The sequence below is a fragment of the Eptesicus fuscus genome, chromosome 10 (assembly GCF_027574615.1).
Source record: "Eptesicus fuscus isolate TK198812 chromosome 10, DD_ASM_mEF_20220401, whole genome shotgun sequence".
Taxonomy (NCBI): domain Eukaryota; kingdom Metazoa; phylum Chordata; class Mammalia; order Chiroptera; family Vespertilionidae; genus Eptesicus; species Eptesicus fuscus.
In genome coordinates this window covers 24,479,815-24,505,260 of record NC_072482.1, presented here as the reverse complement: position 1 = coordinate 24,505,260, position 25,446 = coordinate 24,479,815, and the positions used below count along the sequence as shown (strand labels likewise).

General features: G+C 41.3%; 1 protein-coding gene across 1 annotated transcript in view; it reads left to right on the top strand.

Annotated features, from left to right (window-relative positions):
- The window catches only part of DST (dystonin), a 438,404-nt gene that overhangs the window by 162,408 nt on the left and 250,550 nt on the right, over nt 1-25,446 (top strand). Inside the window, exon 5 of the mRNA XM_008161813.3 lies at nt 24,989-25,050. Coding sequence (XP_008160035.2) covers nt 24,989-25,050 — 62 coding nt within the window. The remainder of the gene's footprint in view (nt 1-24,988; nt 25,051-25,446) is intronic.

The following is a 25,446-nucleotide window of genomic DNA, read 5'->3' as shown; positions in this document are numbered from 1 at the left end:
ACTGAGTATCTGCTCTGTGCCAGGAACTCTATCTGATCCTTGGGACATTGCGTGGGAACTAGGGCTCAGGGAGGGTAAGTACCTTCCCTTGGGTTCTGCAGCTAGTAAGTCATGGAACTTGAATTTTAACGTAACCTGTTTTAAAAGCCTCTTTTCTGAATTATACATTCATAGATTTTACTAGTAAAGTATTCTCCTTTGAGTACGTCTTTCAAAATAAGATATGTGGTTTAGAATGTATTTTTGACACATTAAGATTTTCACCATTTCTGTGAAATTAGTGCACTCTCAAAGTGTGTGTGTGTGTGTGTGTGTGTGTGTGTGTGTGTGTGTGTTGAGGGGACATGAAGAAACCAATGATCCATTTACATGGTTTGTTTCCAGTGTGTATGAGGAGGTAGAAATCCTTTTTGTCCATTAATTTAAAAAATATAAAGATCATACGATTAGAATGTGAGACTGATAGATTCTACAAGGATTCACTTTGCTTAGTTATTGTAGATGACAAGAAGGGCAGGTGGAATGAGGGCTTCAGTTGGTCTAGATAGAGTAGGGTCTGGGGAGTAGCTGTGATATGAGAGATTTTAGGGCCCGTTCAGTTGCATTCACGCAGGGCATCAGGAACTCTGTTTTTCAGGCTGCAGTTTCTTTGCTATGTCAGCATCTTTATTGTCTGGGCTCAGAAACCTTTGAGTGCACCAAACCAGAAGGGAATGGGCAGCATGCAAGGTACAAAAGAATTGAACTGTATTAGAGGTTTATGATGTCTATATAAATAAAAGCCTAAGTGATCAGCTGACTGGCCAGTAGCTATGACACACACTGACCACCAGGGGGCAGACGCTCAATGCAGGAGCGAAGCCACAGGCATGGAAACATGGAACAGACTGATGAATCTCAGAGGGAAGGGTGGATAGGGAAGGGTGGGAAGAGATTAACCAAATATCTTACATGCATACTAGAGGCGCGGTGCACAGATTCGTGCACCAGTGGGGTCCCTCGGCCTGGCCTGCGGGGATCTGGCCAAAACCTCTCTCTGACATCCCCCAAGGGGTCCTGGATTGCGAGAGGGTGCAGGCCAGGCCGAGGGACCCCACCAGTGCATGAATCCGTGCACCGGGCCTCTAGTTCACTAACAATTTTGAATGATAAAAACATACCAACAGCTGATAATATAACATAAATGATAGCTACAAAGTCATTATAGTAGTTACAAAATTAGTTTCTTGAGATAGTCATTGTTACTATTTGTGTTTGATGATTTAAAAGAAATATTGGGCACATAAATATTAAAAAAAAAATTTCTACAGAGACCCACAATAACAGTGGCTTTAAAATGATCGTTTTTATGTCCACTCAGATGGCAGTGCAGAGGTGGGGAGTCAGGACTGAATGCAGCTCAGTTCCATGAGTTCAGCCAGGGCTGGGATGGCGTTCAGGGTCATGGACTGTGGTGGTTTTAATACATTTGATGATTAAAAAGAAATATTGGGTACATAAATTTTTATTTTTCTGCTTTTCCCATTTAAAAGTCAGAGTCTTTGTCTTCTCTCCTTAAGTTTAGTTGGGCACCTGGCTCACCTCTAACCAGAAGAATGTGAGGTTAGTGACGCTACATGACTTCCAAGGTCAGGTCTGGAAAATGATGCAGCTTCCTCCGCCTTGCTCTCCGGGGCCTTGCTTTTGGAACTCTGAATTCCTACCCTGAGGTCACCATCCTGTCAGGCCACGGGTAGAGGTCCCCTGCGAGTGATCTGGCTGGCTCCCCGTATGAGACATATGAGTAAAGGTACCTTCAGGTGATTCCAGCCTCCACCGGTCAAACCATCTAGCAGTTGAGTTTTATTTATTTTTATTTTTTAAAAATATATTTTATTGATTTTTTTTTTACAGAGAGGAAGGGAGAGGGATAGAGAGTTAGAAACATCGATGGGAGAGAAACATCCATCAGTTTTGGGGTGATTGGTTACATAGCAATAGTAACCAGAACAGGGATCCCAGTTCCTTCTGTGATACTGCTTTGCCATCTTCAGGTGTTCCCCTCACATGGTTCTTAGATGTTGGGCTACCACATCTGCATCCTAGGCATCTGGACTGACGAAGCACAGAAAAAAAACACTGTCTTTCTCTTTAAGGACACTCCTCAGCAAGTAGCACTTTCATTTCTGTTCACATCTCATTGGCCAGAACTTAGCCAGAACATGGCCACAGCTAGCTCAAGGAATACTGGGAACTGTGGATTTATTTTATTTTATATTTTTAATATTTTTATTTCAGAGAGGAAGGGAGAGGGAGAGATAGAAATATCAATGATGAGAGAGAACCATTGATCAGCTGCCTCCTGCACACCCCCCATTGAGGATCGAGCCCGCAACCTGGGCATATGCCCTTGGCCAGAATCGAACCTGGGACCCTTTAGTCCGCAGGCTGATGCTCTATCCACTGAGTCAAACCGGCTAAGGCTGTGGACTTATTCCTGGTGACTATGCATCTGGCTAAAAACTAGGGAATCTAAAGAAAAAGTTGGGGCCCTGGCTGGTTTTGCTCAGTGGTTAGTCAGCTCGCAGACTGAAGTGTCGTGGGTTCGATTCCCAGTCAAGGGCACATACCTTGGTTGCAGGGTTGATCCCTGACCCAGATCAGGGTGAGAGTGGGAGGCAACCAATCGATGTGTTTCTCAACTTGATGATTAGTCATCTCTCTCTCTCCCTCTCTCTCTGTCTCTTTCTCCCCGTCCTCCCTTCCACTCTTTTAAAAAACAAATCAATGGAAAAAAAATTGGGGAGGTTATATTTTTTTAGAGAAAAGAATGCATGGGTATAGGGAAAGTTATAATTTCTGCTACAGGTGTTTGGCTTGATTATACTAAATTCTTTTCTTTGTAGTTTGTAAATGGTATCTCTTTTTCTCCTAGGAAAATTTTCATTTCATAGACCTCCCAGTAGCAGGTTTGCTGGACAACACTGTATTTTGGTTAGGATTTGAATCCATTAATGATAATCCAGTTTTGCAAATTAAAACAAGGCAGCAGTGACTTAAAGAGAATGAAGTTTACTTCTCTCTCATGTAAAAGACGGCCAGCAGGAGGCAGTGAAGGGCTGGCTAAGAACGGCTGTACAAATACCGGGCACGCACCAGCATCAGCAGCAACCCAGGCCCTTTTTGTCTTGTTCCTGCAGCCTTAAGGTGCTGCCTTGTGGTCCAAGATGCTTGAACTTGATCCGTTGGGTGGGCTTCCCAGCCGGTAGAAAGGAAGAAAGAGGGAAGAAGGAATAAGAAGCACACCAGGTGTCTTTCTTTTTTTTAAATAATATATTTTTATTGATTTTAGAGATGAAGGTGAGGGAGAGAGATAGAAACATCAGTGCTGAGAGATAATCATTGATTGACTGCCTCCTGCATGCCCTCTACTGGGTATCAACCCGGGCATGTGCTCTGACTGGGAATCGAACTGTGACCTCCTGGTTCATAGGCTGATGCTCAACCACTGAGCCACGCCGGCCGGGCACACCAGGTGTCTTTCATAGAAAATTCCTGGAAGTTGCCCTGTGACACTTCTGCTTTCGTTTCATTGACCAGAACATTTTCGTTTCTCATGCCTGCTGGGGAAGTGTAGTTTTAAGATCTGGGTTTCTATACTACCACGTGAATCATCAGGAAGCTCTGCTACACACTGTCAATTCAGAAAGGACTATTTGGTTGGACCACATTATATATATGTTGTAACACAGACAGAAGATGGTTAGGAAATGCACAGCGAGTTTACAAATGTTTTGGTTTACATTTGTGTTCACCTAAGACTTTCAGCTGTTCGTTCCCCATTATTACAAACACTTGAGTTTGTAGGGACATCTGATGTTTACTGGCAGACTACACATGGCCGTGTACACAGGCTGTCACTGTTTCAGCCTCAGCGCTCAAAGCCTTTTCTGAAAAAGAGCAACCCATTTCTGGTATATACATAATAGGCCATCTGTCATCGTTTCTCAGCAGTCAAAGTTGCATTGTGTGAGGTTTTGCTTTTCTAAAAGTATACTCCTTTTTATTTTTATTTTTTTGCTCCCTGGAAAGATTCCCCTCCCCCCTTTTGCTTTAGAATTGAAATAGTCTGAATGAAGATTTTTAGCCATTTCTGGTGCAAGACTGAACTAGTTGTGAGGCATTGATTCATCCCCAGACCACATGCAGTTGCTATAGAGCTTTTGTCTTGTTCATACCGCTCTTGAGAAAGTACCATGACTCTGTTATTCTCCAGATAAAGCAAATTTTCTGGCCTGTGTAGTAGGGTTGAAAGATGTAATTCACTATTAAACTTGGGAAAAATGCAAGGAAAATATTTTCTTTCATTTTCTAGCTTCTCTGGCTGGCTGCGTGATTTCCACCTTGTGATAGTAGAGTAATGTGCTCAAGTGGAATGTGTTTTGGAGATTAGTCTGATGTGGTCATTTGAGCAGTCTCCTGTTGTTCTGACTCTCCTGGATAAAATGCTTGTTTCTGTGCACAGCCTTGCTCTCTTTTTCTCTGGGCCTGTAGGGGGAGACATGGGTGTGGCTTCTGCAACCATGCCCTTCTGGGGAAGTAAGGTGCTCCCACCTACCAGTGTCTTTATCCTCCTTTTCACCTCTGCCTCCCGGGTGATGCCCCTTTTCTGCCTAATACTTGGCACCCTGTTGGCCACTGAGTCCCAAGTCAGCAACCTGTGAACTTGGGGCCCACCCACTCTTGTGGATCAGGCCATAACCTTCACTTGCTTGACTTCACCTTGGATCCTGCTGGAGCCTCAAGCCCCTGTGTGGTCTGGCTGGGATGCTCAGTTGCTCCTGGACCATGTGATCGGCCCTGCGGCCCTTGCTACAAGAACCCCTTCTTTCTGCCAGGATGGCCCCTCTGGCCAGTGCCCCAGCTGGAGTCACAGGCACCTCTGTGTCTAGGCCATACCAAGTAGAGCCAAGGATAGCCTCCTTCCAGGGGGAGGGGAGGGGCAGATAGGAAGTAGGGCTGAGAGCCCCTTTTCCCTTCCACATCACTCCTCACAGAATACATCTCCTACTGTCAGGACCAAAGCCTGGACAGGGGACTCTTTCCTCCCACAATATACTTGTTTCATATGCCACATCCCCTATATCCCCGGTGACTCTGCTGTCATAGCTGGGAGGGCTGTCTTTTCTACCCTGGGAAAGAATTCTGCGCGCTACATCAGGTCCCTGAATAAAAGGAGGCAGGGAGGGGGGAAAGGAATAAAGCAACTTATAAAATTCTCTTTAGATAAGATAATAGGATGGCTAGCAAAGTTATAGTCTTGTTGACTGATCCAATTTTGCAAGTCAGAAGTGATTATCCATCTTTTTGTAGCACTTCTATCATCTCTCTTTTTTAAGGCTGATGAACACTTTATGCTAAAAGGCAAAGTAGAACGTGTGAATAATTTTCAAAATATTGTCTTATTACACTTGCTTTTAAGATGTGGGAAAATTTCAGTCTTCTTAAACTTTACACTATCTAAATCATTCTCTTTGCTGGAAGGGTTTAGCAAGAATATGAGGCCTTGTAATCCGAAGACCTGTGCTCAAGTCCTGGCTACCAGCTAGGCAATGGGGAGTAAATCACTCTCAGTTAATAGTGCCTCAGTTGTTTCATCTTTAAATGTGAATAGGAATCTACCTCACAAGGCATATGTGAGTATAAAGTGGGGTGGTTAGTGAAAGCAGTCTGCCAGTGCTGGAGTGTTGTTCGGTGTTATTAATACTAGGGTTCCCACCTCACATCATACTCATTCATCTTTGTGCACTCCTGCTGGTGTTCCTTCTACTCGGAGTGTACAGCTTCTCCGCATGCCACCAGTCTGTCGTGGTATCAGGATTACACGGGGCATGCTACCCTTAGCTCCCATCCCACAGGTGGTCAATAGGCTTCTCATTGTGTGGCAGATATCTTACTATTGTTTCCTCTGTGAGATTTGAAATGCTTTGGTGGCAGAAGCTATATTTTATAGTAGAAGGGATCTCAATACCAGATATCAAGCTGTATTACAAAGCCATTGTTCTCAAAACTGCCTGGTACTGGCACAAGAACAGACATATAGATCAATGGAATAGAATATAGAACCCAGAAATCGACCCAAACCACTATGCTCAATTAATATTTGACAAAAGAGGCAAGAACATACACTGGAGTCAAGACAGTCTCTTCAATAAATGGTGTTGGGAAAATTGGACAGATACATGCAAAAAAATGAAACTAGACCACCAACTTACACCATACACAAAAATAAACTCAACATGGATACAGGACTTAAACATAAGACGGGAAACCATAAAAATACTAGAGGAATCCACGGGCAGCAAAATCTCAGACATATGCCGAAGCAATTTCTTTACCAATGTAGCTCCTAGGGCAATGCAAACTAAAGAGAAAATAAAGAAATGGGACTACATGAAAATAAAAAGCTTCTATACAGCAAAATAAACCATCAACAAAACAATAAGAAAGCCCACTGCATGGGAGAACATATTTGCCAATGTTATCACCAATAAGGGTTTAATCTTCAACATTTATAGGGAACTCATACAGCTTAACAAAAGGAAGATAAACAACCCAATCAAAAAATGGGCAACGGACCTAAATGGATACTTTTTGAAAAAAGACAGAAGGAAGGCCAAGAGACATATGAAAACATGCTCAAAGTCACTAATCATCTGAAAGATGCAAGTCAAAACAACAATGCGGTACCATCTCACACCTGTCAGAATGGCTATCATCAACAAATCAACAAACGACAAGTGCTGGCGGAGAGAAAAAGGAACCCTCGTGCACTGCTGGTGGGAATGCAGACTGGTGCAGCCACTGTGGAGAACAGTATGGAGTTTCCTCAAAAAACTTAAAAATGGAACTCCCATTTGACCCAGTGATCCCACTTCTAGGAATAGATCCCAATAAACTAGAAACACCAATCAGAAAGAATATATGCACCCCTTTGGTCATAGCAGCACAATTTACCATAGCTAAGGTTTGGAAACAGCCTAAGTGCCCATCAGCAGATGAGTGGATTAAAAACTGTGGTACATCTACACAATGGAATACTACGCTACAGTAAAAAAGAAGGAATTCTTATCATTTGCAACAGCATGGATGGACCTGGAGAGCATTATGCTAAGCGAAATAAGCCAGTCAGAGAAAGATAAATATCACATGATCTCACTCATTTGTGTAATATAATGAACAACATAAACTGATGAACAAAAACAGATCCAGAGACAGAGAAGCATCGATCAGACCATCAGACCTCAGAGGGAAGGTAGGGGAGGGTGGGGGTATGGGGAAGAGATCAACCAAAGGACTTGTATGCATGCATATAAGCCTAACCAATGGATACAGACACCAGGGGGGTGAGGGCATCAGTGGAGGGGTGGGGCAATGGGGGGATAAAGACACATATGTAATACCTTAATCCAAGAAAAAAAAATAAAAAGAAGCTTTATTTTATATATCTATATAATATCCCATAATATCCCTGTATCATATGCTCCTTTTAACTAGTCCTCTTCACTTCTTTTATATTTTGTATTTGGGGGAGTATTTTCTATAATTCTGGGGCACACTTTGGAGCTGAAAAGAGTAGGCATTGGTTAGTATTACTACAAGGCAGTGAAATAGAAAAATAACCCAGTTACATTTACTTCATAATCCTCTTATGTGATCCCTTTCTGATTCTGAAAAGTACCTAACCTCCAAATAACTTCTAACTGAAGTTATTCAGAACTTATGAGATAAAAAGCATATGTTTTAATTTAAATAATTTATTCATATGTAGTTTTGACTGTTGAAAGTATTTTTAGGTTTTAGAAATTTGTCTTCGAGCTATGAAGTCATCTCTTTTATCACACTGAAAGATTTCTGGCTCAAAGGTATTTTTTACAGTTGGTTTGTTTGGATCCAGATCTAATATATGTGAGATTTGGTTTTGGTGGCCATGTTTACATGTGTAGTTATTTCTTCAGTTACTGTAATTAAGCCATCTCAGATTTCACATTTATGCAGCTAATAAATATTTATTCTCAATACCTGAGGTTCCTCATCTGTAAATTAAAAATAATGGCAGGCCTCCCCTGTGAAGATATGAAATGCTAGGTCAGGGCCTGGCATACAGTAATGCTATCTACCTACATGTCAAGCATTGTACTTACTAAGTCAGAACACATGAATATTTTAAGCATTTTAAAAGCTTCTTTATCAGTATTGACAAATTCCCATAAGGTTATACCAGTGGAGTCTTCCCTCAGCACTCCTAGGGTGCCTGTTTTTACCACACAGAATTAGCTATTAGCCAAACTTCCTCATATGCTTCTGTTGTTATTGGCTCATCATCATTTATTTTTTTCTTCTTTGCTCTATTAGTCCTGATTTTTATTATATAATTTACTCCTTAATAAAAGTGTGAGAACAACCACAAAACTCATTGACTATGCTTTTTTAATATAGTTTTTCTCTTTTTAGGGGCTAGAATATGACATGCTACTTATAAATACAGATAATAGGAGGAGGCAGGAATTTGAAAGTTTGAGACTACTCTTCTAATAGTAGACAGTAAAGGTGCATAGAATATTTAAAAAATGCCTGAAAGGATATCTGAGGAGAGTATCCACTTCAAAATTTGCCTTTGGTTTTCAAGGAAAAAAAAAAAGTGGGCAATGGGGGAAAAAAAGGAGACATATGTACTACTATTTCTAATACTTTAAACAATAAAATAAAATTTAAAAAGTGGGCAAAGCAAGAGTCCTATAGAAAGTCAAGGTGAGGAAATGACCAGCCCACTATGTTACTCTAGTGGGTAACTTAGGGAAAAGCTTTTCTCCTCTGACTTCTGTCAGAGCTACTTTTTCTCCTGTCTGTGTTATGTTGTGGGCAAGTTTTGGTTGGGAAAATGTGCCCTTGGTTAAAACAAGTTTGAAGATCTTTTCCCTGCCAGAGGAATTAAGCCACAGGGAGAAGTCTCCTGGCACCCAGACACTAGGATGTGTGCCTTTCCGTTTGCTCATCAGTGCTCCTGGGTGCGGCTGCAGGGAGTGGGTGCAGTGGTGGTGGTGGCGATGGTGGTGGTGGTGGTGATGGGTGATGGAGGTGGTGGTGGTGATGTGATGGTGATGGTGATGTGGTGGTGGTGGTGGTGGTGGTGGTGGTGATGGTGATGTGGTGGTAGTGGTGGTGGTGGTGGTTTCGGTGGTTTTGGTGATGGTGGTGGTGGTGATGGTTTCGGTGGTTTTGGTGATGGTGGTGGTGGTGATGGTGGTGGCAGAGCCTTTCTGGTAGTGGATTTGGGTCACCTGGTGCGTGACTTCTGAAGCCCACTAGGGCATGCAGGGTAACCTGGTAACTAGCTGGTAACTAGCTGTAAACTAATTTAAATTTTAAAAGTTTAGGTGGGAGGTAATCTTATTATGAAATGAGCCCAGGTTGGGTTTTTCCAGTGGCTCAGAGGAGCTGCCTTTGGTGTTCCCCACCCTTTTCTCTCTGCTGCTGACTCACTCCGTGCCTGGCCTGTTTGCTACAGGAGTGAAAAGTTGTGCTTGTGAATCGAATCACCTTGTAATTTCCATTGACTAGAGAAGTGCAGCCAAACAACCTGAAAAAACACTCTCAAACTCTTGGTCAAAATAAAAGAGACCACAGCTGTATGAAAGGAGTTACTAAGAATTCTGTTCTACCTCAATTAAAATAAAAAGAATTCTAGGTCACTTTTCTTCACGAAAAAGGAAATTTGTTGGGTGAATTTTGGACCAGGTGTAAAGGCATATTTGGCTTTGCTCCTTGGACCACAGTGACAAATTCATGGTACCAGTCAGTACTTATCAATAAAGACTCTGATTATATTCAAGGTAAAAGGTATTAGAACATTCCATTGTACAGTAACATAGAGTCTAGTTCCAGAGAGAGGTGAGAACTCCCAAGTTCTTGTTTTTGTCATTGTATTGTCACCTTGGGCAGAATGAAGAATTTCTCTGTACCTTTTTCTAATCTACAGTATAGAGAACATTTATTCAGTTTATTTAATAAAGGGATTATTTCCTCAATAGATGAGGATTTTTCTTTTTCTGGAATTGATAGGGCAAGAAATTAAAGCACCTCTTTTTCTATGTTCCTTCCCAAGTTCCTTGATTTTGGTGAATATGTGGGTACAATGAAAAAGGTATTAGAAACCTGGGTTAAACACCAGCTCTGTGGTCCCCTTGGTCCAGATTAAGTTCTTTTAAATGTATTTATTTATTTTTAATCAATAAAATGAGGACGCTGATATGTAAATACAGATGTAGGATTGTTGGGAGATAATGCAAAATTCTGTAGTGCATACCATGGTAACTTGGATATGACTTTGACATTCATTGTAGGTGCTCAGTGCATATTTGCTAATTAAATAAAAGTGAGTAGGAAGCCAAGAGTATTTGTTGAGGGCCTGCTGTAGCATATTTATACTATATCACTTAATGCTTATAGTAATTCCAGGATGTAGGTACCTAGTAAGGTATCTGAAGATGGTGACTCTATTTTACAGATGAGGAAACTTGAGTTTAATGGGAGCAATCATTTTCCAAGCTGAAATTGCTGGCTAGTGTTGTTGCCAGGATTTGGACCTGTGTCTGTATAGATTTCTTGTCCTGCTGACTCTTCTGTCTGTTCTCTATCCCTGTTATAGGCTACCTCCCATAACCTGCCAAATCAGTCAGATCGTGAACTATGTCAACTATTTAAAGTGTGATGGTACCTAATTACTTGATGAACATCTGTGGGCATGTGTTATCTAAATAGGATGTTGGTTGGGATAGGAAATAACATAAAGGTAAGAGGAAATCTGATTCTTTCAGAAACCAGTAAGCCCTAAAATATCCAAGAAACCTGAGGGATAATGTACATTCACTAGAATTTGTTTCTATTTTTATCTGAGTTACTGGAGATTTTTGAGAGTATCTTGGATTAATTTGAATTTTAAAGTGAATGGTTTAGACTTTAAACCTCAAATTATTGAAGGTATTCATAACAGATTGATCTCATATATAAACAATGTGGAATATATGTTTATTTGTTTTCATCCATTTATGTAGTATCTAAACACATTGGGATATATTCTTTTAAAAATTACATATTTTTTTATTGATTTCAGAGAGGAAGGGAGAGGGAGAGAGAGATAGAAACATCAGTGATGAGAGAATCATTGATCGGCTTCCTCCTGCACGCCCCATACTGGGGACCCAGGCTGCAACCTGGGCATGTTACCCTGACCAGGAATGGAACTGTGACCTCCTGGTTATAGGTCCATGCTCAACCACTGAGCCACGCTGGCCGGGCAACATTGGGATATATTCTTAAACAGACCTCTGATTCTGGAAAGAAAGACTAATATTGAAAACTTGGTTTTAAAAATAATTTTTATTTTTCGATTACAGTTGTAAAAGATAACATTAGTTTCAGGTGTACAATCCAATGATTAGACATTTATATAATTTACAAAGTGATCACCCTGATAAATCTAGTACCCATCTGACATGTATAGTCATTACAATTATTATAATTATTTACTATATTTCCTATGCTTACATTTCCCTGACTGTCCTCTAACTACCAATTTGTACTTCTTATCCCCTCACGTCTTTCACCCACCCCACCACCTCCCTCCCATCTGGCAGCTGTAATGTTCTTGGTATCAATGAGTCTATTTTTGTTCTGGTTGCTTATTTTCTTCTTTTAGATTCCACATATAAGAAAAATCATAAGATTGAAAACTTAAAAAAACTCTAATTTCTTTAAGTTAGTGCAACACAGATAAAGGAATTGCAGAAACGGTCTGTAACAGTGACTCAGAACAGCATCAGTTAGGTCAGGTGCAGTACTTAAATGTTCTGGCAGCGCACCTGTAATTGGAAGGTTCTTTTTATGTTCACGTGCTTTGAGGATGCTTCGGTAGAGAAAGTAGATTAAAAGCAGATTTTAGGATTTTTTTATTCGATTCTTGGCCAGTCGTGAGAAACAGATACCAGTATATTCCTCTTCTGAGCAGAACCCAGTACCTCTTTGTTCCCCGCCACCGATGCTGTTGATGGGCAGCCACACAGCCTCTGCGCTGACAGTAAAGCATGGGATCTTGTCCTTCACTGAGGGAGGCGGGGTGGCCATGGGGGGCAGGGAGACAAAAAAGCATCTGTGGGGAGAGATTTATGGCATCTATTGTTCTACACCCGAGGGCTGCATGCCTTGTTTATTTGGCCCGTGTTAGCCTTTGACTTTGACATACTTACACCATCTATGCCTCAGCTTCCTGAGCACATTCTTCTATCCTTGTGCTGTTTCTGGATTCCTGATGATCAAGAGTAAAACCAGACTACGGTTTGTTCGGTGGCAATTAAACTTCAAAGAAGGATACCCTCCAAGCAGGATATTTCTGAATATATTCTGTTATTGATTCTCCTTTCAGAGACTTTCTACACTCTACAGCCTCGTCCTTTTGTATCCCAGCCTGGGCAACCCTCACCAGGTGTGCCTCCACCTCTTCTCCCAACCTCTAGCTCCTCCTCTCTCTCTCTTCCCCCTCCTCCCTCCCGTCTCCTCTACCCTCTGCCTTCCCTTCTGCAGCCAGCAGCCTAAGAGTGGGGATACTCTGTCCTGTGTCTTAGTTTCCCCCCCTGTATCTTCTATAGAGTACCCGAGTTTTGAATACATAAAAGAATTTGCAACCCTTTTATTCTCACAGTTATTAGTAATAGTAATCCACTGTGTGTGGGGGGGGGGGGGGGAGGAGAGGGAGGACACACTTCCTTCCACTCTCCTAGGCTCTTCCAGGAGAAAATGGCCAAACTAATTACATAATGTACATATAGGAACCTGACATACACAGAGAGTCAGAGACCCCACATACATGAGAGGTTCAGAGACAGAAAGGTAAAATGAGGTAGAGAGGACATTCTGGGTTCAGGATGAGGGCGAGGCACTTTGGGGCTTCTGAGGGGAGGAAGGCTATTTTCAGGATGATGAGAAGAGCAGATGTTCAGTAGTTAGGAGTTTTCTCTGTCCTATGGATAGGACATAAAAAGTTATTTCTGGGAATAACTCTTTTTATGGGCAGGGCTCCTGATTTAGATTCTTTAAGGGAGAGGTAAGAGTTTCTTACGAGCCCGCAGGATCTCAGTTGCCTTCAGCTTAAAATAATTCACATGCCAAAGGGACACATCTCCAGGAGGCCTTTTCTTGAAGCCCTTCAACACCAATACATCTTCTTTGTAAAAGATTCAAACAATCTGGAAAGATGCAGAATGAAATATGAGATATATCATACCGATCTCCTCTCCTAGCTTCCACTCTCTTCTGATGAAACTGTTCTTCCTCAATTTTTTGTGCATCCTTTATATATATTTATTATTTTGCACTTTTTCACTTAACTATATATCTTAGAATCTTTTTCATGGAGGATAGGTGAACTATAATGTATTCATCTAGCATCCTATTGACTGACATTTCAATGGTTTCAAATATTTTGCTACAGTAAACATCCTTGTCTGCTAATCAGATGTATGCAGATATTTCCTGCACGCAGAATTGTTGATTCAGAAATACATGCATTTTAATTTGTAATGAATCTGCTAAGTTGCCCTCAGAAAAGCTTTTGACATTGTACACACACACCAGTATTGTATGCTTACATCATTTGTAACTGAGGAGGAGCTGTCTTTTTTTCTTATGGATTAATTGGAATTATTAATCTATTTTGGATATTGTGTGTATATATATATATATATATATATATATCAGGCATTTTCTTTGTCAGTTGTTTTCGTAAACTTCATTTATAGTATTTGCTATTACATCAGTTCCTTATCAAATATGTCACTCTTTATATTTTCAGTTTCTTTGGGGTTTTATAACGTGTTTTGAAATAATCTCCCAATCCAAACACTTTAAAAACATAGTTTCCTATATATTTTTTCTAATGCTTTTATTTATTTCTAAAAATGTCTCATTTCTAATATTGTATAATTTTCTCATATTACTGCCAGGTAGTATAAATCTGAAGATTTTATTGTAACTTTATGTCTGAGATGCATTGTGAGTTCCATGGTCATCTTGAAATATTGTCCTTTTCTTGGCAGAAGGATTAAGGGTTTCTGAAATCGTAAAGACCTTCTTTATGAAGATTATAGTTTACATTTGTCAGTGTCTCCTTTTTAAATGTGAATTTTAACCATACTTAGTATTCAGCATAAAAGCTGCAGATTGATTATACTCTGATCAAGGAAGGACTGTAGCAGAAATCAATGACAATTTCATTTAGATTCAAATCCTAACAAGTAATAGTTACACAAAAGCAGAAGCTAAAAAAACATAACACATCACGATTGGGAATTTAAAGTGATAAAGCCAGTAATAAGAAAGGGACAACCTTTTCTTATTAAAACCTTTTTACGCTGTCAGTTCTTGTAGAAGAGGAAGGGTTCAGTTTAAGAATTGAACCTCCTCTCAGGAAGAATTGAACCTTGAAAATGAAAGAAGAACGCCTCTCTCAACCAAAGCTTTGTATCGTGCAATAGCATAAGAATCTGCTATGACAAAAGCAATGACAGTGTAGGCAGAGCAATACTCGTTACTGGGAGATTAGCTATAGGCTTTGCAGTAATGACTAAGCTAAGAAATTACTGGGAAGTCACATTGGTATACTTTGACCTATGGAGTCTGAAAATGGTTTGCAAACTTTTTTTTTTTACAGTAAACATCCTTGTAAGCTAAGCAAATATATGCAAATATTTCCTGCAAATATTTAATGACATGACCATAATGGAATTTTTTTAATAATCTTTTTTTTTTTTTTTTTTTTTTTTTAACAAAACAGAAAGGGAGGAGGAGGAGGTCATAGCTAAGGCTCAGAGAAATGAACTATCTTCTTCTAGGTCTGTAATTCCACAGAGGTGGGTCATTCAGGCCAAAGTTGAATTAACTGGACAATGAGCATCGGTTGTAGCTCTGTACTCATAGAAATAAACCGTAATGATGTTTGTACGGGAATATTGGTAAGATTTTTCAACTAGATTTTTTTTTTTTTACCTCCCATTTCATCTACAATCTCCACTCCCCAGTGTATTTGCTGAGGCTGCTGTGGGTGAGGGTCATGTCAGACAGGCAAGGGAGTTGTTACTATAGGATAAGGGGCAGAGCCGTTAGGTGAGGAGTGAGCTGATTTGGGACTGGGCAGGGGCAGGCAGTGGTGAGGTCCAGCAGAAAGCATCTCTTCTTACCCTGCTCCCTGGTAACCAACTACACATTGTCTATCACTTTCAGGAGTGTTTTTTTCACCAATCCCAACTATTTCACCCAGCCAGTTTTCTTTCTTCTGTAACAATGGAAATCTTGTAGCTTTTCAAACCTTTGCTGCTTTTCCTGCATTGTACTACAATGCTATTTCTGGGCAGTGGTGGGGAGTTGACTGGATTCCCTTCTTCACTTTCCCCACATTATTTTTTTCCACACAACTCCAACACCCAATACCTCATATTTTCCCCTTCCTTCCTTCCTTCCTTCCTTCCTTCCTTCCTTCCTTCCTTCCTTCCTTCCTTCCTTCCTTCCTTCCTTCCTTTCTTTCTCTTTTTTAAGATAGAGCCTTTTGCAATGTATGTTTTTTAGTCGTTTAAAAATCACATCTGATACTTATTAATAACAACATAGAAATCTCATGCTTGGCCTACTGTTAGTAGAGCATTGTGGTTCCCCTCCTTCCACTCTTTAGAATCACTGATCTGCAGAATTGAAATTCCACCTTTTGTGTATCCTCACCTTTGAAGATGCTGCCAAGCTTCACTCTTTACTTTCTGTCAGAGTTTGTTTTTAAAAGTTAGCATTTTGTTTTCCAAGTATGAAATGATAATATTGAACATGCTTTTGCAAACTATGTGCATTCTCTCTCCACCTCTTGCCTTGATTAGCAGTCTGGGTAAGTTATTTAACCTCTAAGTGCCTCAGTTTCTTTTTCTGTAAATGGACATAATCTCCCAGGGTTGTTGTGAGGATAATGCAGTCTCTGTCTGTAGCTGAATAATACCTGGCACATAGTAAATGCTTCCTAAATATTCGCTATCCTAATGTATAAAGAGCCAGGTGCCGTCATGACCGAACGGACGACTGGTCACCATGAAGTGCATGGAGCACCTCTTGGTCCTCCCCCACCCCCCCAAGACCCTGAGCCGCTCGCCATGGGGGTGGTGGCGGCAGGCGGGACTGGGGACTGTTGAGCGGCAGCGGTGGTGGTGGGCTGCTTCATGGGGCGGCAGCAAGCTTAGCAGAGCAGTCACCGGGTGGCAGCGAGTTTCGCGGAGCAGTCGAGGGGTGAGGGGAGCCTCGCGGAACAGTGGCGGGGTGGGGGAGTTTTGCAGAGTGTCCAGCGGTGAGCTTCACAGAGCAGTTGTGGGGCAGGGGGAGCCTCGCGGAGCAGTTGTGGGGCAGGAGGAGCCTCGCAGAGCAGTTGTGGGGCAGGGGGAGCCTCGCGGAGCAGTTGTGGGGCAGGAGGAGCCTCTCGGAGCAGTTGTGGGGCAGGGGGAGCCTCGCGGAGCAGTTGTGGGGCAGGGGGAGCCTCGCGGAGCAGTTGTGGGGCAGGGGGAGCCTCGCGGAGCAGTCAAGGGGCCGCGAGCACCATGGAGCGTCCCGGGGCGGGGAGCTTCACGTAGCATTGCAGGGTGGCAGAGGCCAGCAACGGAGGCCAGGCTAGGCCTAGGGACCCTAACCGCGCACAATTTTGTGTGCGCTGGGCCTCTAGTTAATATTATAATCCTCTTCCATTGAAATAGGTGGGTTCAAGCTTTTCTGTAGTGGAGGCAAGGGCTCTAAAACAAAAACCATTAGAGAGAGAAAGGAAGTGAAGGGGTACTGACTAAGCAGATACATATTTTCAACTTTCAGCAGAAGTTGATACAATTTTTTTTTCTTTTATAATATATTAGAGGCCCAGTGCCTGAATATTCATGCACTGGAGGGGGGACCCTCAGCCCGGCCTGCCCCCTCTCAAAGTCCGGGAGCCCTTAGAAGCGGGAGGTGACCTGGCGATCAGGGGAGGGTGACGCCCCATCACACCTCTGCTGCTGCCACTGCCAGCAGCGCAAGCCTCGGCCGGCCTTGGTTACCTAAGCCTTGGGCAGTCCTGGGCGGCTGGGCAGCCGCCATCCAAGGCTTGCCTGTGCCTTGGGTGTCATCTGGGCAGCTGCCATCTGAGGCTTGCCTGCACCTTGGGCATCGGCTGGGCAGATGCCATCCGAGGCTTGTCTGTGCCTCGGGCCGGCCCTGGGGGGCTGAGGGGGATGGGGGACTCCAGAGACAGACGCGCGGACCGGCCGGTCCTGCCTGGGGGCGGGCCTGGCCTTGCCATATGCCTGCCGCCCCAGCGGGGCTAAGGGGACTGGGCACCGCCATCTTGTGGCTGTGGGTGCCGCCATCTTTGAGGGCGGGCAGTCAATTAGCATATTCCCTCCTTATTGGCTGTGGGCGCTGCCATCTTTGCGACGGCATGAGGGTCAATTAGCTTATTCCCTCTTTATTAGATATGACTAAAGGCCCGGTGCACAAAATTCGTGCATGGGGCAGGGGTCCCTCAGCCCGGCCTGCACCCTCTCGCAATCCGGGACCCTTCGGGGGATGTCTGACTGCCTGTTTAGGCCTGATCCCCCTAACTGCTCCCCTGCCTGCTCACCTGCCTGCCTGATCACCCCTAACAACTCACCTGCCTGCCTCATCACCCGTAACCACTCGCCTGCCTTCCTGATCTCCCCTAACTACTTGCCTGCCTGCCTGATTGCCCCTATCCGCCTCTGCCTGCTTGCCTCATCACCCTTAACCATTCGCCTGCCTGCCTGATCACCCCTAACCACTCGCCTGCCTGCCTGGTCACCCCTAACCACTCGCCTGCCTGCCTGATCCCCCTAACCACTCGCCTGCCTTCCTGATCACCCCTAACCACTCACCTATCTGCCTGATCGCCCCTAACTGCTCACCTGCCTGCCTGATCGCCCCTAACCACTCGTCTGCCTGCCTGATCACCCCTAACTGCCTCTGCCTTGGCCCCCGCTGCCACGGCTTTGTCCCGAAGGTCGTTCGGCTGTCCAGTCTAATTAGCACATTATGCTTTTATTATTATAGATTTACAATCGAGTTAGAAGTCATATATGGATGCTTCAAAACATATTTGCAGTGTTTAATCTAGCAGTGTCTTTTCCCTGGCGTGATGGAATTTGCTGGTTTTCTATTACTGAAAATAAATAGTGATGCTTTTTTGTGTGATGTTTGTTATTTTGGAGTTACTGTTTGTACAGTTTCTATTTAGGCAGGTCTATTTGTCTGATGCTTCAGACAAACACAGGAGTGTTGAAGATACTTGGTCTGTTGCTTCTTTGGAATAAGGGTTCTCATTTTAAACATTTTTTCATTTCTTCATGCTCAGAAGTGAAGTCCTTACAAGTCCTTGTTTTCTCTACATTATTAGATTAGAGGTTCCAATGTTTGATGGCAGAGAACAGAAGTGGGTTTTGGATAATCAGTTTTAAGATCCCACTTAGGCTGTGGAATCTTAGGCTAGATTCTTAATTTCTTGAAACCTTGGTTTTTACATCTTTAAGATGAAGATGTACCATCCAACTCAAAGAAGTATTGAGATTCAAGTGAAACTGCAGGATGTCCCCCCAAAATGTATACACACTTATTTTACCTGATTAAAGAAACATCAATTGAGTTATCAGCTGTTAAAGTATGTATACATTTTTTGGGGGGACACCTGTGTATGTGACGTATACGTAAAGGAATACTTGGTAGTGGTATTCCCCCTGATGGATATGTGTTTGGATTATAAATTGAGCTTTCCAAATCACCTCCTAGCAGGCATATTAGGAATTGTTAAACAAGTTAGGCTGGCTGCTGTTTTTGTTCCAGGGGAATTCTGCCTGGGGTGTTAGAAGAGAGAATGTGATGAGCTGGTTCAGCAGAGAAATCTAACAACCTATTGTTTTGCCTAGTTGCCAAGAAAGTTAAGAGAATCAGAACTCTCTTTTTAAGGGACTTGGTATGAATGTCTTTAAGATGAAAAGGAGAACTAGCTAATTTAGTTTCTTTTTAGTAATCCTGCATGCGTCCCCTACCCAAAAATGAAGGAGGCCGGCTTTGCTAATGTTTGTTTAAAAGGGGGAGTCAACAAGTTTTCAGCTGGCAAGTGGGAGTGTCTAGGCTGTGTTTTCCTTTCTGCATAGATAGTTAACAGGACTCGGGCACGTCGGAGTTTGTACGGAGAGAGTGTAGGGACCTGTTGGACCAATTCCTTGCAGAATGATGGGGCAGCTCATGAGACATGACCAAGACTGGAACGCAAAGCTGGTGGGGCTGATGTGCTGTGTCGGTCAGTAGTCTCCCTTGCAATGTCACTTGCATGTTTTCAGCTCCCAGGAAGGACAGGCAGCCGCGCTGTCAGTCTTAGTTTGCACAGTGCGACATCAGCAGGCTGTGGGGCACCTTTCAGAAACCTGAACAGGCTCCCGAGAGAGTTTCCCTCCCTCTTGTTGTGCATAGCATATGCCTTTAAATAATCTCAATGCTATGCGTTTAAATAATCTCAATGCTATGTATGTGATGTGATACTAAGGACTGGATTTTACTAAAAACCAGTTGGTGTAAGTTGTAAAATAATTAATGCTCTTTTTGTACATCTGTTTTCCCCAAATTCTGTTATTCATTGCATTCTGTGTTACTACATATTTTCAGCCACGTTGTACTATATTTTCATTTAAAACTTAGTCTGTAAATGAAATAATTTTCCAATAGAGGAATGTTTTAAATCTTTATCCAGAAAAATAACTGGGTAGTCTATAAAACCAGTTGAATTGGTTTAAATCTCAGGGATAATTTCCCCTTTTTGTTGCCATAGCAACATTGCCGTAAATATAAATCTCAGCATTAGACATCACTCACTGAAATGAAATAAAGAACCATTATGTGGCTGGTAATTGGGAAATTAGATGGTGCGATCTGGAATACTCCCTTTCGGAATAATGCATATGGAAAGTGGTAAATCACAGTCTCCCCAGACTAAAAATTATTCTCTGATTATAAGTTGCTTTCCTAAAGAAAGTTGAGGCCCTCAAAGTCTACATTAACTCTTTCCTCATTGTGGTAGCATTTCGGGAGCCTAGTGTTAAAGAGCTTCCCTTGGTATACTTGAATGGGACCGATCAAGGTTTACCATCGTTAAAAAGAGAAGATTTGGATTTTTACTGTTAGAAAACAGTATCAGAATTTATGAATTATGTGTGTTATTTAGTTATCTTTGGTACCTTACTCATGAACTTTAGTTGTAGATCATAATCCTAAAATATTATATTAGTATTAGCCTGTCAAATATTTAGCACCCATCTAACATTTTAAGCATACTTTTGAGCTTCTGTCAATAACCACCACAGGCAAAACCTCAGTGATCAAAGTAACCTCTTTAGAGTTAATTATTTAAGTGAATGTCTCAACCAGTACTTGGAGGTAAAGTATTTGATTAAATCAGCTTTCTCGCTGTACCTCATGGGTATGAAATTAATGAATAAATGATTGGTCTTTAGAACATATGTTCCTCTTCTTCATGTTCCTTAAAATATAGGACCAGTTTTAATTTATTTTTATGTTTATTTTTAACTAATCACAATTTATGGACTTTATTTGGATTTTAATTAAACAAATGAACTGTTGAAAAAAATTTAAATAATTGGAATAATGTGAATACTTGCTTGGGTTATTGATAATGAAGAATTATTGTTAATTTTTTTATGAGGACCAGTTTTTATTAATTTAGAAAAAAATAGATTTCATTAACTGTTATACCAAGAGGACAGGATTTTATATAATACACATATAACATATTAAATTTAATGGGAAGAAAACATTGTTAGAGTTCATATTATTATGTTATGATTTAATAAATTAATACACTTGATGTGGAAGCTTTCTATTCTTTACTTATAAGGATTTTAAATTAATTATACATTTTAATGTTTTTTCTTGATTATTTTACATTAGGATCCTAGATTATTATTGGGTGGGAATAATATGGATATTGCCTAGGAAGTAATCTTTATTTTGTCCACTCTGTTTTCTCTGTGCTGGAGGCTTAGAAATGCTGAAAATGTGATATGAGTAGTAGACTTTGGCACAGAAGTCCCATTGTTTGCATTTACTTGTCCAAAGTTCACATCACGCAGCAGGGCCACATTCCTCAGCACCCAGTCTGTGATTGAGATTGAGGGGTGTTCAGCACTTCCATTCGAAGGGTGAGAGTATCTTGGGGTAATGGAAGCAACTCTGGAGGGAATCTCAATGCTTGGGTTCTAACTAGGGCTCTTTCAATCTGAAATTATTAAACCAGGGTTTTGTTTTTCTTTTTCTTTTCTTTTAATTGGAGAGAGAGAGAGAGAGAGAGAGAGAGAGAGAGAGAGAGAGAGAGAGAGAGAGAGAGATATCAGTTGCCTCCCACATGTACCCCAACTGGGGATCAAACCCACAACCCGGGTATGCGCCAACCAGCTGAGCCACACTGGCCAGGGCAAACCAGGGTTTCTTTCTGATGGAGAACGCTGCACATGATCGGCTTCTGTCTTGCTACTGTACTTCCTTTCCTTTAAGCCCCAGCTGACTGCCCTGGACAGGGTTGGTCTTTCTCTCATTTGTGCTTGCTTGCATGGTGAGTGCCACAGCCTGTGTGCAGTTGGCATGCTTACCACACTGCCTTCTTGTCAGGTGCCCTCTCGGTGATGAGCTGCAGAGAGCAAGGGCCTGTGCCCTTTCTGTCTAACCATGTGGTCTCCGTACCTCTGTGGCCCTGGGCTCATCGAAGGACTTGATAGATGCTGGAGTGAATGACTGGGTAAACGAGGGAAGTAGAGAATCTGCATTTTGTCAGTAAGGAGGACTAGTAGATTGCTTCCCTTTGTTCTTGCCCTAGGTGCTAATGAATACTTTCTTCTTATTCTAAATGCATTAGCAATAGCAAGGCTGAAAGACATTGAAGGCACCATATTTTGCTTTAAGAGATACAGTGGTGTATCTACTGTATGTTATATAAATGATTACACATTGTTATTTTGGTTTGGATTCTCCTTTTTGAAACATAATTCACATTGTGATATTTATTTGTTGAGTGCATAAAAACATTATAATATCTACTATGGGGTAGACAAAGATGAATGAGCTGTAGATGATGCCTCAAAGGGGGCCAACAGATGATTAATAAATATTTTGTGGATGATAATGTTGGTTATTAATTATTAATATTATTGATCTTGGCAGAGTAGTTACAAGCAAAGTGGGGATTTTACATTGGGAATCAGACAAATTTAACAATTTTAGCATACATTCTGGGCATTTATATTCAGATCCAGCAAGCCTCTGTCTTCTAGGTCTGCTTTCTGCAAACTCTTCTCCAATTTTTTAACGCCCAGTGTTAATTAAGTCAAAAAGTTAACTAGATGTTTGGGGCACTGAGAATGAATTTGTTACGGGCAGACCAAAGGATAGGCTATGCTTATGTGTCTTTAATGTTGTTTCTCCCTGGAAACAGAAAGGGTTTGAAGGAGGTACTTTGGAGAATAAGTGCTTATGAAGTACAAACTAGGTTATTTAATCCCTTTTCCTGCCCTTTCAGGTTGGTATTAAAGTGTAGGAGAACTCTGAGTAATATGCCATCATTGAGTAGCTTGGCAGAAAATTGAATCTGAACAAACCATTGAATTGCTTTACTAAAATTTATTTAACCATTTTCTTATCACTGAACACATATTTTTTGCAGAGCTTATCTTTTGCTATTGTAAACACTAGGAATTATATTTTTATAGATACATTTTGCACACAACCAAATTTTAGAAGTAGACTTACGGGGAAAGAGTGTATATATTTTTAAGGCTTTTGATATTTAGTGCATTTTTAAGGCTTTTGATATTTAGTGCCAAATTGCTCTTAGAGCAGTGATGTCCAGGAGAAATTTCTGTGATGTGGGAACATCCTATATTTGTACTGTCCAATATCTTAGGCCAATTTTGGTGTAAACTTAAATAGCCAAATGTGACTAATGATTATAGTATTGAGTAGTGTCTAAAAGATTTAAGCCAAATTACTTTTCCACTAGTAATTTGGCTTAAATTATAGTGATATATATGTGTGTGTCTTTTCCCTGTTTCCTTGTCAACATCAATATTTTTTAAATTAAAATCTTGACAATTATATAGGTTAGAAAGCTTGATTTGTGTTATTTTATATTACTACTATTATTTGCTAGAGAGGTTGAGTACCTGTGGGCATTAATTTTTTTCAATGGATTACATATCTGTCTGTATTAAGAAGTTCATCTTTTTATTTCTTTTTTTGGTATTAATATTAGTAACCTTTGTCTTACCGATATATTTCCCAACTGATTTATTTTTATATTTTTATATTTAAAGTATTGTAAAATACATACATACTTTTAATAAATAGGACAAACGTTTTAAAGAAACTTTAGTTTCATTAAAATAGTTTAAGAAGGTTCATGGATAAAGAATGAGAAGGAGCCCTAACTGGTTTGGCTCAGTGGATAGAGCATCGGCCTGCGGACTGGAAGGTCCCAGGTTCGATTCTGGTCAAGGGCATGTACCTTGGTTGTGGGCACATCTCCAGTAGAAGGTGTGCAGGAGGCAGTTGATCGATGTTTCTCTCTCATAGATGTTTCTAACTCTCTGTCCCTCTCCCCTCCTCTCTGTAAAAAATAACAATAAAAAAAATATATAAAAGAATGAGAAGGAGCCCGGCTGGCATGGCTCAGTGGTTGAGCGTCAACCTACAAATCAGGAGGTCACGGTTCGATTCCCAGTCAGGGCATATGCCTGGGTTGCAGGCTCCATTCCCCAGTGTGGGCAGGAAGCAGCCTATCAATGATTCTCTCTCATCATTGATGTTTCTATCTCTCTCTTCCTCTCTGAAACGAATAAAAAATATTAAAAAAAAAAAAAAAGAATGAGAAGGAAAAGATATGAAGAGAGCCCTAGGGAAAGGACCGAGAATGTCTGGACTGTGGTGAGAGAGGAAAGCCCACCAATGAAAGAGAGAGGTGTCCCCAGACGCAGAGAGGAGGAAGGAAGGAAACAAGAAAGTAGGGGATTGCCTCCTTAGATGCAGGGAGGAAGAAAGTAGTGTAGCGCTGAATGTTCACTCTAGACGTTGGAAGGGTAAGATTCTCTTTTGAAATACTAACTTGATGAACCAGAACATTCCAATACTCTTTCTCCTTCAACCATCAGAAGCCGTCTCTCACGGTCTGTGCATCCTGGCTGTAGCAGCCACAGTGCAGTATTTCTCTCTGTAGTAGGGATCTAGGTGAGGTGTATTTATTTTTATCAGACAATTCAAAATGGGGCGTCTAGGAGAGAAGCAGCATGGTTAGTAATTAAACCAGAGGACCAGAATGTAAGTCCTGTCTTTTATTACAGTTTTAAACCATTTGCTGAATAATCATGAACAGTTCTTCTAACTTCTCTGAGTCTTGGTTTCCTTTTCTGAAAATGGCAATGAAACTGCCTACCCCTCATATGAATGTGAAGACCCAATGGGATGTAACACATGGTAAAACACTTTGGGCAATTCAGTGCAAGGACTTACCTGACGATGTAAAGCTTAGATTAGACATCTTGGTGGTGGTGGTGGTGGTGATTGGGGCTTACGCTATAGAATGCAGAGGACATTTGTTTAAAGGAGTAATGTTGGCAATTGCAGCTCTGGGAAGAGACCAGTCTGATAGAACATAGCTCTTTAACGCTTTCTTACAGACAGCCTACAGTTGCCAGAATTCAACAACAAAATTCAAATTCACTTAACAGTTCTTTTTTGAATACCTTATTTTTGTTTCTATGCTTGATCACAATTAAAGTCTATTCATGGATTTTACCAACCTTGTTTTATGTCTTTTTTTCCCCCCTTGCAGATGAACGGGACAAAGTACAAAAGAAAACGTTTACAAAATGGATAAATCAGCATCTCATGAAGGTCAGTTTCCATTTCTTTCACATCGTGGAATTGTTTTGCATGCTTTACTGTGCAGTAACTGATTGGATAACCCTGAAACACAGCTTAACAGTTTAAATTCTAGAGCAGGTCACATGCATTTCAGGCATCTGTAATTATTTGGTGTGGGGCCTGTGGGTGATGATGGAGGTGTACCCAGTGATTACAGCGCATTCTGTGACATTAGGATAACCTATCACTGGACTCTAAAAATAATCTCAGCTGCTTAAGAAACACGTCAATGTTTATATGTTAGGGCATGGAAAAGCTGCAATTCTCAGTAAGATTTTTTTTTCTCCTCCACCAAGATTCAAACAAAGTTGTGGCATCAGATTATGTGGATGCCAGAGGGTTAGATGAGAATAAAGGTGTATTATA